Source organism: Sinocyclocheilus grahami, unplaced genomic scaffold, assembly GCF_001515645.1.
Source record: "Sinocyclocheilus grahami isolate Dianchi unplaced genomic scaffold, SAMN03320097.WGS_v1.1 scaffold1220.1, whole genome shotgun sequence".
NCBI lineage: Eukaryota > Metazoa > Chordata > Actinopteri > Cypriniformes > Cyprinidae > Sinocyclocheilus > Sinocyclocheilus grahami.
In genome coordinates, this window is record NW_015506399.1 from 189,626 (window position 1) to 202,043 (window position 12,418).

The following is a 12,418-nucleotide window of genomic DNA, read 5'->3' on the forward strand; positions in this document are numbered from 1 at the left end:
GCCCGCCCCCCCCCCCCCCCCCCCCCATATCGGTTGTAGATAGCTGAAATGTTGGCAGATGTGAAGGTGATGGTTTCAGTCCTGAACATACAGCTTATTTTCTCACATGTCAGTTTGAGCAGTGTTGCAGTGCAATTAGAGACAGCGTGCTGTCAGCCACCAGCAGGTGAGGACGAAACGTCAACATGCTTCCCTGTCTGCAAAGCTTGAACCTTTTTCCGTTTATTTGTTTTAAGTAACATCTGGGGAACAGTTTATTGCTTGTAAGACTTTAGAGTTAGAAGAGTATTTTTTGTTTTGGAAATTCATCAAGGTGCATGAAATAAACTTTTCCATTAAGAGCCGATGTTCACAGTCTGCATTAGATTTTCTGCGTTTGTTTTCTCTTTACGAAGGTGTATATAAGACCACTTGGAATCAACCTTTGGGTTGAATACTTCATTTGAATGAAATCATTAAAATAAAATTGGAATAAATAGATACATCATCACCTTTTAAATTCAACACATATTAAATGAAATAATACTGTGTGTGTAACTCTAAGAACTCTATCAGATGTTCAGATCAGAGGAACGGGGCACATATTAATTTAATTAATATTTTTTATATTTTAATAATTTTAATAATAATAATTTAACAATAACAATAACAACAACAATAATAATAAAAATAATAATAAATTATTTATATTATATATTAATAATTGGATTAAAGTATTATTTATATTATATTATATTATATTATATTATATTATATTATATTATATTATATTATATTATATTATATTATATTATATTATATTATATTATATTATATTATATTATATTATATTATATTATATTATATTATATTATATTATATTATATTATATTATATTATATTATATTATTCCTCCAGACCAAGCGAGAACAACTTTTAAGTCAAGAAAGTTAAGTTGTGAAGACTGACAAAAATAAATAATGCATAGCCTCTTTGGCTTTCGTACATTTCTGACCCTGCAAGCAAGATTTCTTGTATCATGTAACGTCTGCAGTGAACAAGGTGTGGACGTCAGATTCATAAAGGAGTAAATTTCAGACTTTGCATCTCTCTTGTTCTATCTGGCTCTCTTTTTTGATCACGCATTACAGTACATTGTTTAGAAATGCGTGTTCTCTGTAGTGTCTCTCTGTGATTATTTATGGGACACAGTTGGGTGCCAGGAGTGAGAGCTTTCTGTGTCTGTGCAGGTGTTTAATGCTGCTGGCAGGAAATGTTTTTCGTTGCAGCAAGACACACAGCAGCTTCCGACGTACACACATGTGTGCATTATTCATGTTAAAATCCATATGCATGCGCTCATCCACATGACATGTAATGCAATTGAAGTATCTGTCAAGTAATATGGACCATTTGTAATCAAGTATGTGCAGAAGAATGTTTTTGAGAGGGAAAAATAAATACAATAACACTGTATAATAGTTTATTGTTAACGTTTACACATGTACTGTATATAAGCAATATCATACATCATCATCTCAAGAGCAGATATTAGGATCAATAGCGTGAATATATTTCTTTTACACAACAGTTCAACTAAGACAAAAATGATATTTAGCAACTTGCTTTTTAGACACACTGTAGCTCAATTTATGTGGACAGTAAATTGTTTCGTTCTTGAATTCATCTGTTTTTGAACAAATTGTTTGAATGAATGATTCAATGACTCACTCAAAGATGATCACTTGTTTCATTCCTGAATGAATCAGTTGTTTTGAACAAATTGGTTGGATGAATGATTCAATGACTCATTCATAAAGACTGTCACTGTTTCATTCCAGAATGAATGCGTGTTTTTGAAAGAATTGTTTGAGTGAATGATTCAATGAGTCACTCACAAAGGCGGTACTTTTTTAATTCCTGAATTAATCTGTGTATTTGGACAAATTGGTTGAGTGAATGATTCAGTGATTTCACACAACCACGGACACGTGTTTAATTAAGTCACTCATAAAGACGTCAAAGTTTGATTCCTAAATGAATGTGTATTTAAATTAATTGGTTGAATGATTTAATGATTCAGCGACTCACTCAAGCCACTTATCGCCACCTACCTGTGTGTCAACCTAATCAGTGTTGGTAATATTCTTTTTTTCTTTTTTTTCATTTACGTGTTGCATAATTGTTGCATTTCATTTTACAGGTAAAATGTTCAGAATTATTCTGGGTTTTATTTATTAGAAGTTTCTTACCCAAATGTTCATTAAGAGCGATTTAAGTTTGATATAAAGTCACTTTATACAAAGCAGCTGTTTATCAGGAGTCTGTAATATGCCATATAGTCCTCTAATGGACTTGAATTCGAATGTTGCTCAGATCAGATCTCCCATACCCCTCTCTCTTGCTATTTGACTCATTTGCTGCTCAATTTCATTTGATTCCACTGTATCCTTGTCCGGATAGCATCCTTTTCTCAGAATGCTTAGAAACGTAGGGATTGCTGGAGGACATGATGAAGTTCAGAAAGAGCGAGATGAAGGCTCATTAGGTTGATTCTCGGGTTAAGAGCTTTGCTCGCTGTGCTGTAAGCAGCCAGTATTAGACAGAGCTCGTGTGTTCAGGGCTCAGAGAATGTGAGTTCTCCCATTAAAAGCCCATCTGTGGGAATGGGGCTCCTAAATGCTCTGAACCGGCACACTCGGGCAGAGAGCCTCAGCGAGAGTGGCCTGTGCTCAAACCAGGCTAATTTAATACAATGATCTTTTATCTGCACTCTTTCCCGCTCTCTGTTTTTCCTCTTGTTCTCTCTTAGTCTCTGTATTTATCTTTGTGTTATTGCTCTCATTACTTCTGCTTTTCACCTTCGAATTTTCCTCATTTTCTTCTTTTCATTCATTTTCAGTTCTTTATTTCAATTGAATTGCTCATTGTTCTGTTACCATTTATTTGCCTTTTGTATTTATTTGACTGTGGGCACTTTTAGCCCTGTGGACTTCTAGAAATCAAGCTCTTTTGAAACACTTTTCATCTTTTTTTTTTATTTGTCAAATAACAATGTCCAACAGAGATTGTACATGCATTTTGCCATAACCATTATTTTTCTTAAACAACAAATGTCATTAAGTAGTCAGTGATAGTGATAGAAATAGCATTTTTTTTTTTTAATTGATTTTTTTGATACTATTGTCTCCTTGTCAGCCGAGTACATTAATTTTCGATTTTTATTTTTATTTTTTGGTCAATTGTTTTGCTTTTGGTGGTAATTACAGAAAACTGAGAGTCATAATTTGTATAAAATTTTAAATAATTGAAAAAAAAAAATATATATATATATATACTGTGTGTGTGTGTGTGTGTGTGTGTGTGTGTGTGTGTGTGGAAGTAGATTATTCCACTCTGTAGCCAGATTATAATTTTTTTTTATTATGTTCTAAAAATTATTATTATTAATATAAGTGATCACTGTTGTTATTATTGTTGTTGTATGATTGGGTTTCATATTTCATGATCCAAAAATAAACAACACAATCTATTGCCAATGTATAACTATTTTACATTTTGGCAAATTGGTGGCTTATTCATATGGATTTCTACAATCTCATTCATACTTTTTCAAATGATCTGCATAAGATAAGTGCTTACGCCCCACTGATGATTGTATATCTTATGTGTTTATCTTAAAATCTTACGTTTTCATATGAATTCATGTGTAAAATAGGTAAATTTTCCCATTGAATTAGGCTAAAATAAATGACAGGGGCCTGTTTTTTAGACTCTTTTTTTAATGTGACAGTCATATAGCAAAGAAAACAAGTTGAAATCTGTCACTATTCACTCCCCTTCCTGTTCCACATTTAAAAATCATGTGGATTTTCTTTTTCAAACAGCTACAGATGTCAAGTTTCAAAAAGCAATTTAAAGCCAGAAATGTCATCTGAAGCCATTTGATAGCTGTGTGAGTGCTTTCTAAGTAATGGTGACCTTATCTGTGTGTCTGTCTGCAGACAGCACTGCCAGCATCATCGCCAGACGGCGGCGATTCCACAGACTGACCCAGGAACTATACGAGCTCCCGGTGGTGGTTTGGGATGACGGGGAACCCGTCCTGAGCAGCACCAGTACCCTCATGCTCAGGGTGTGTTCCTGCCAGAGAGGCACCAGACTGAAGATCTGCCAGGGTGAAGCGTTCCTCTCCTCCGCAGGGCTCAGCACAGGCGCTCTCATAGCCATACTGCTCTGTGTGCTGATTTTACTGGGTGAGTTCAACACTCAAACACATGATCCTTCAGATTGTGAGAGCAACATAATTTAAAACATATGAACAGGGCCAAAAGAAACATATAAGTGTTGGCATTTGTAAAGCTTTTAACTTATTTAACATGCATATTAAGAATAAATAATCTAATGCAGGGTTTTGTAGGATTATGGATGTTAGGTGATAATATTATAGCTTAATTTAAATGAATGACTGATAAATGATAAAAATTTAAATACTGTTGGTGACGGGGAACCCGTCCTGAGCAGCACCAGTACCCTCATGCTCAGGGTGTGTTCCTGCCAGAGAGGCACCAGACTGAAGATCTGCCAGGGTGAAGCGTTCCTCTCCTCCGCAGGGCTCAGCACAGGCGCTCTCATAGCCATACTGCTCTGTGTGCTGATTTTACTGGGTGAGTTCAACACTCAAACACATGATCCTTCAGATTGAGCAACATAATTTAAAACATATGAACAGGGCCAAAAGAAACATATAAGTGTTGGCATTTGTAAAGCTTTTAATTTATTTAACATGCATATTAAGAATAAATAATCTAATGCAGGGTTTTGTAGGATTATGGATTTTAGGTGATAATATTATAGCTTAATTTAAATGAATGACTGATAAATGTAAAAAATTTAAATACTGTAGGCACATATTAAAAATAGCAAATAATGTTTAATAAAATAATATTATAATAATACAATTCAAGTAATTACAAAATAATATTTATTATTGTTAGTGGTAGAAGTATTATAAGACTAGATATATATATATATAGAGAGAGAGAGAGAGAGAGAGAGAGAGAGAGAGAGAGAGACTATTTGTCTAACATCTTTAAATTATGTTATTGTATTATGTGTTTTCATTATTTCCATTTTACATTACATTGAATTTACTTTAAAATGTTATTTAAAAATGACTTATTTAACATATTTATCGTTTTTGCATTTAATAATATTATTGCTTATTTAATTCAATGACTGGCGGATAATTGTACACTTGTAAATAATTACATGTTATATAAAGTACATCAAAATAGTAAATTAATAAACATTTTAGTCAATTTTAGTTTAGTAAAAGTGAATCATTTAAAAAGTTTAATTAAAATAAAATATTAAATAAAATCAATTAAATTAAATAAAAAAAAAATTCTTACATATGTACAAGTTATGTACAATTTATAATTTCATTATTTACTCTTTTTATTTAATTTTATATAATATGTTTATTTAGTGTATTTATAATGTTTACATTTAGTAGAATTGAATCACGTAAAAAAAGATTTATTTATAAATGAATAAATAATAGTAATAGTATAGTAAATAACGTTTAATAAAATATATAATGTACTAATATATTTTTTATGTAATAGAATCGAATAATAAAGAAAATGAGACTTTTTTCTCAAATACGTATTCATGTAAATCTGATGGGTTTTCTTCTTGAACTGTTGCCCGTTTATCACCTTTCCAGTTTTCTTATTCACAGCAGGATTCTGGCATTCATTTGTCATAATTCCAGTTGATCCATCCCTGTTTAACTCTTGACTTTTCATCTTTCACCTTGTAAACCTGTGGATCAAAAGTAAGGAGCGTACTTAAAGGATTTCATGGGTCTCTCAACAGCAGGTGAAGGGTCGTGACCGCATCAAAACGTCATGAACAGAACACTGAAGAATGCTTTAGTATTCACAGCAGAGCAGATAGAGATGAACTCTCATGACAGCATTAATAAATGAACGTCATGATGACAGTATGACAATACAGTTATAATCCAACGAATTAAAGTGTCGTACTACAATCTACAATAGAATCTCTACCAGTCACACATTTCTATTGTTGCACATATACACATTTATTAAAAATGCTTAAATGTGTTTTACTCTTTATTATTCAATTATATTGCATAAAAAATATGATATAATATATTTTAGTAAACATTGTGTATTTTTTTTTTACTTATTTATATTTAAACATTATTTTATAATATTCAGTTCTATTAAATGCAATATGATGAACAATATTGAAATAAAATAAATTAGTAAATAATTAAAAAATGCATAATATAGTATATAATAAACATGGTAGATAAACGTTTAAATATAAGGTGTGTGTTTAATGTTTATTTTTTTATTTAATATTATATTATATTACATTATTTGTATTGACATTATTTACTCATCTTAATATGTACCTATTTAATAAAAGAAAAATATGTAAGCAATAATACTGTTGACTAGTTTTAATAATAAGGTGGTAGTAAATAATGTTTTATAATATAATATAATGTAGATAGAGAGACTAAAGAAACGGAAGAAGAATTGAGGAAGGTTACAAAAGTAAAGTATATTTTACAGAAAGTGCCACGGTAAATGTCGAATGGAGCGTGAAACAGCGGAACAACAGATGTCGGGAAATAGCGAGGAAATCTGCGAACAGAAAGGAGTGAGAGACAGAGAGTGAGCCGCTGACAGTTTTGTATTAAATGTGCGAGTTGAAGAAAGTGAGCAGCATATGTAATAGTCCTCTCTCATGCAGACATTACCACCTTTCCTCCTCTCATTGTGTGCTCTCATCCCTTTCCTCCCTCTCTCCGGCCCTGGATGGATGGGTTAGGTCTCACCTCGCGGCTGTGATGCTCTCTCCTGTTCAAAAGCGAGAGAGATTTTCAGCACTCACCCTAGCAGATGCCGGGGCTAAATATAGTCCTGATTCTCCCGCTCCGTTCGGCACATCCCGGCTCAAACACGGCTCTGTTTGCTCCTGCTAAAATCTACTTGTTGATCTGCTTTGTAGATTTGCTTGCTTTAGCAGAGCCGATTACATTACAAGATACTTGTTTGTTAGCAAACATTGAACAGACTGTGTCACTTTTTAGCGTTTTGTGTAACAGCACAATGGTGTGGTTGCTGTGCAATATTCTTACAACAGATTGTAATATGTTTCATTGTATTTCTGTCTACCAGCTGTAATCAAGACCAGATATTACAAGACCCGAGCAGTTTCGCTAGTTGGAACAATCCTCACACCATATATAATAAAAATAATTTATTTGAAAAGTATTCATTTATAAGTAATAATATTTATAATATTTTTTTTTTTTATAATTTATTTTATTTAGTGTGTCTGTATATAATTTCTTCACTCATGATATTATATATTGTAATAAATATTATAGATCATATAATATAATATGTAATATAATTATATAAATATAATATTATATAATATAATTTTTTTGCACTTTCACATTACATTATATATTTTAAAAATAATATATCATTGCAACACACACACAGTATATGAGAGCACATGAGAATTTATTTGAATTATATATATATATCACTCTCTCAGTTTCAAAGGCTGATTATTTTTGCTCTTTCACATGACAGTCTATACACACACACACACACACACACACACACACAGGCTTGTTTTTATGGTTTATGGGGACTCTCCATAGGCGTAATGGTTTTTATACTGTACAAACCGTATTTGCTATTGCCCTACACCAACCCTACCCCTAAACCTACCCCTCACAGGAAACTTTCTGCATTTTTAGATTTTCAAAAAAACTCATTCTGAATTATTTATAAGCCTTTTGAATTACGGGGACACTGAAAATGTCCTCATAAATCACCTTCTCGTTGTAATACCTATGTCATACCCAAGTTATTATACAAATTTGTGTCCTCATAAACCACATAAACATGCACACACACACACACACACAATTCCTGATATAAAATATAATGTAAATGCACATTTTTTTTATTTTTAAGGAAATGTCCAAGACCTTTTCTTAACTTTTTTCCCCATATGGATTTTACCTACAAATCAAATAGTTCTTATGTAGAGACTTTAAATACATTGAAAAAGTATATAACTTGTGCGAAATGTTATTCATATATATGTCACGTGTGCACTGCTTTAGAAGTGGGATCATGGAAAAAGTGCTTTCATAAAGCTTTAGTCGTGTCAGCTAATAGTGTATCAGTGAAGTGAAAGCTCATCTAGACTAATGTGCGATATTGACTTGCTGTTCGTTTATCATGGCTCTTTCCATTTAATGGGATATGAAAGAATCATCATTCATTCGCACTGATCTCTGGCCCCTGATGTGTTTGCTTGTTCATGCATTCACGATGCTGCACACCTGCTTTTCCCGCATCCGGATAATGTTCCCCACGTCTCCTACTGCGTGACACATTTACCATAGTGCCATAACATTCCCTGGAGAAATTATTCAGTGTTATTTTTAGCTATTTATTATTTCAGTTTTCCAGTACTTGACAAGAATATGTTATGTATCTTCAATTTCTCACAGCTCTCAATGATATTTAAACAGTGCAATTATTTAACATTCCTGATGATTTTTACAATATCAGGCCCCATTTCTCATCTTTTTAGATTGCAATTAATTTAATTTAACCCTCTAGTGCTTCTCACGTGGCGGTCAAAATTTTGTATTATTTAATATTTATTTAATATTTTGGATTTTTAGGGGGTTTTATAATAATAAAGTTGTAACACTTTACAATAAGGTTCCATTAGTTAACATTAGTTAACATGAACTAAGCATGAACAATACTTCTGCAGCATATATTAATCTTAGCTAATGTTAATTTCAACATTTACTAATGCCTCATTAAAATCAAAAGTTATGCTTGTTAACATTAGTTAATGTGCTGTAAATTAACATGAACTAACAATGAACAACTTTATTTTCATTACCTAACATTAACACAGATAAATAAATACTGTAATAAATGAATTTTTCATTAGTTGTTCATTTTAGTTAATACATTCACTAACATTAACTAATGGAACCTTATTGTAAAGTGTTACCAATAAATTTTAATTTATGGAGTAGTTATGATCTATTTATTAAGTCTTAACCCCTTTTTGATCATAGAAAATTTAAAATCTTGAATGCTTTGGATCACATACATAAGTTCAGTTTCTTTTTAATGACACTTGGGAGATTATTGATGAAATTGTTGATCAAAATGTCACCATTATTGGTGAAAAAAAGAAAGTAAAAATAATACAATAAAAATAAAAAGTTAAAAAGGTTTTAGTTTATTTTTAAAAAGTGCACAAAAATACTATTTTTAAATTTTGTGTGAAATACATATTTCCCAAAACATGTTTTACTCTAAATCTATGTGAAAATCAAAGCTATAAATCTAAAAAGAAAGAAGTGTTCCGAATTTGAGGTTGATATCACAAAAAAAAAAAGCCAAACGTTTCCACTGGAGGAAATTTGCTTCCCATTTATTTCCAATGCTGTCATTTTTGACCACAAACAGTACAAGTGTGACTATATTTTTAGTATCATTTAACCTCTTCTAATCATGTCCATGATTTTATGTGTTTGTGTTTGTGTTTGTGTGTGTGTGTGTGTGTGTGAGTGTGTGTGTGTGTGTGTGTGTGAGAGTTCTGTGTCTGTGTCTGTGTGTGTGTGTGTGTGTGTGTGTGTTGTCTCACATAGCTAGTGCCCAAATACCTTTACCAAGCTTCATACCATTCCAATGACATAAAAAAAATTTGTCAAAAATGACCAAACAGCACCAGAGGGTTAACTCTTTCACTCTTCGTTTTTTCAACTGTGTATGTTAATATAATGAGAAGCATCATGTTTATGAATATTAATCAATTGTGCTGTTTTATTTTATATAATCAGCAGCATTTTCCTTGTTCCTTGCAGCCATCGTGATTCTCTTCATTACGTTGCGACGAAGCAAAAAGGAGCCATTGATCATCTCGGAGGAGGACATTCGTGAGAACGTGGTGACGTACGACGACGAAGGAGGCGGAGAGGAGGACACCGAGGCCTTTGACATCATCGCCCTCCGGAACCCAGCCGCCGCCGAGGAACTCAAGTTCCGTCGGGACGTCCGGCCCGAGTGCATCCGACCGTGGTCGTCAAGGAGACCGGCCCGTGGTCGTCACAGCCCCTCGTCCCTGGACATAGATGAGGAAATGGACATCGGGGAGTTTATCAAACAGAGGGTAACCGAGGCGGATCAGGATACTAGCGTACCGCCCTACGATTCTTTACAGACCTATGCCTACGAGGGTCAAGGTTCACCAGCAGGCTCCATCAGCTCACTCGGGTCGGCTGGAGCACATTCCGAAGTGGACTACAACTCCCTGGATGACTGGGGTCCGAAATTTGAGAAAATAGCAGAACTTTACGGAGAGGAAGTTGAAACGGCGTCTGAATCCACTGAAAAGGCAGAGTCGGAGAAGCAGACATAAGTATTTGTCAATGTCAGAGGAAACTGTGAACAAAAAAACAAAAAAAAAAACCTGCTTTTTTTCGACATCCGCCTTCATGGTTTCATCAGTACAATGAGACGCTCTCGGACTGCTGCGCTGCCGTATCTCTACATCTGTAAAGTCAGACTGACTACCTTATTTCTCTCTTTTCTCTTGAATGTTCGGAGCTCTGAATCCCAACAAGACAAGAATGATTTTGAAAAGAAAATCTAATAAAAAAAAGAATAAAAAAACTAATGAAAATAAGGAAGCTATTTTAACTGGTGTATATTTTTTATTGCTCAATAAAGCCCTGAATTCCTGACACATGAATACATGTGAACTTATCCTTTGTTGTTGTTGTTGTTTTAATTAATTTGTTTAGTTAGTTATTTAGTTAAGTAATTAATAGTTTGTGTTTTGTTTGTTTGTTTGTTTGTTTGTTGGTAGCATTTTCAAGCTGGTCAAAAAAACTGTTAATTCTTGTTTGATGCTTTTAGAAAATTCAAACAAAACGTTTAGAGATAAAGCACTAATTGTGACAATTTCTCATCAAATCAACTCGCTGCTTCAGTTTGAAGTAACGAAAACAAAGAATGCAGAATATTTAATCATTTGTTTTGAAAAAAAAATTGAAATGATTAAAAAATTATTATATAAATACATATTATATAATACATAATTATTAATCAATTGTGCTTTTATATAATTGTAGAATTGTTCATGTTCCTTGCATGTGTGTGTGTGTGTGTGTGTGTGTGTGTGTGTGTGTGCATGACTTGTTGGGTCTTTCCCAAAAAGACTCATGGCTGTATTCGATCAAAAGGGTGCTTCTACTAAATACTGAGCAAAGGGTCTGAATACTTAGGACCATGTGATATTTCAGTTTTTCTTTTTTAATAAATCTGCAAAAATGTCAACAATTCTGTGTTTTTCTGTCAATATGGGGTGCTGTGTGTACATTAATGAGGAAAAAAAAATTTACTTAAATGATTTTAGCAAATGGCTGCAATATAACAAAGAGTGAAAAATTTAAGGGGGTCTGAATACTTTCCGTACCCACTGTATATATATATATATACACAGTATATAATGTTAATTTAATAGTTTGATCAAAAATACAGTGAATATTGTGAAATAGTAGTACAATTTAAAATAATTGTTTTCTGTTTGAATATATTTTTTTAAATGTATTTTATTCCTGTGTTGTTATCCCAGTCATTCATCATTACTTTAGTGTCACATGATCATTCAGAAATCATTCTAATATGCTGATTTCCTCAGGAAACATTTCTTATTATTATTATCAGTTTTGAAAATATAATTTTTTCATAATTCTTTAATGGATAGAAAGTTATTTTTTTAATTATTTGAAATTGAAATATTTTATAACATTATAAATGACTTTGATGTCACTTGTAACAAATTTAATGTATGCTTGCCGAATATAAGTATTAATTTCTTATAATAAATAAATAAATCCTACTGACCCCAAACGTTTGAACGGTAGTGCACACTACTAGTCAAAAGTTTGAGCACTGTAAGCATTTAAGCATGAACCTTTAGATTGAAAGAATGAAAACTATTTCAGTCCAAGTTTTTGACTGATAATGTACTGTTAAGTCACAGTAAATACAAATAAAAGTATGCACAACTTGTCTTAAAATACAAGTGTTATAGTTGCTGCACAACATTTTGGCAGTGAAGTGTATAAAGCAGTGCTGTTTATCTTTACATGGGGGATTGTGTGAGCGAAAAGGAAACAAATGTGTGTAAAGTATGTTTGTTTCTGTGCAGTAATCCCGACAGGCTGTATGTTCTGCTTGAGTAAATCTGCTGAGTGTTATGCTTTCCACTTTCAGTACCTTGGTTTGTTCTCTTTATCATTTTCCGGTAAGAAACCTAGACATATTTTTTT

General features: G+C 32.6%; 1 protein-coding gene across 8 annotated transcripts in view; it reads left to right on the top strand.

Annotated features, from left to right (window-relative positions):
* The window catches only part of LOC107568143 (cadherin-18-like), a 187,003-nt gene extending 176,178 nt beyond the window's left edge, over positions 1-10,825 (top strand). For all 8 annotated transcript variants that reach the window (XM_016253996.1, XM_016254001.1, XM_016253999.1 and 5 more), the window contains exons 11-12: positions 3,984-4,235; positions 9,947-10,825. In XM_016253996.1, the coding sequence (XP_016109482.1) occupies positions 3,984-4,235; positions 9,947-10,500 (806 nt within the window). In that variant the 3' untranslated portion in view covers positions 10,501-10,825. The remainder of the gene's footprint in view (positions 1-3,983; positions 4,236-9,946) is intronic.
* The last annotated feature ends 1,593 nt before the right edge of the window (positions 10,826-12,418 follow it).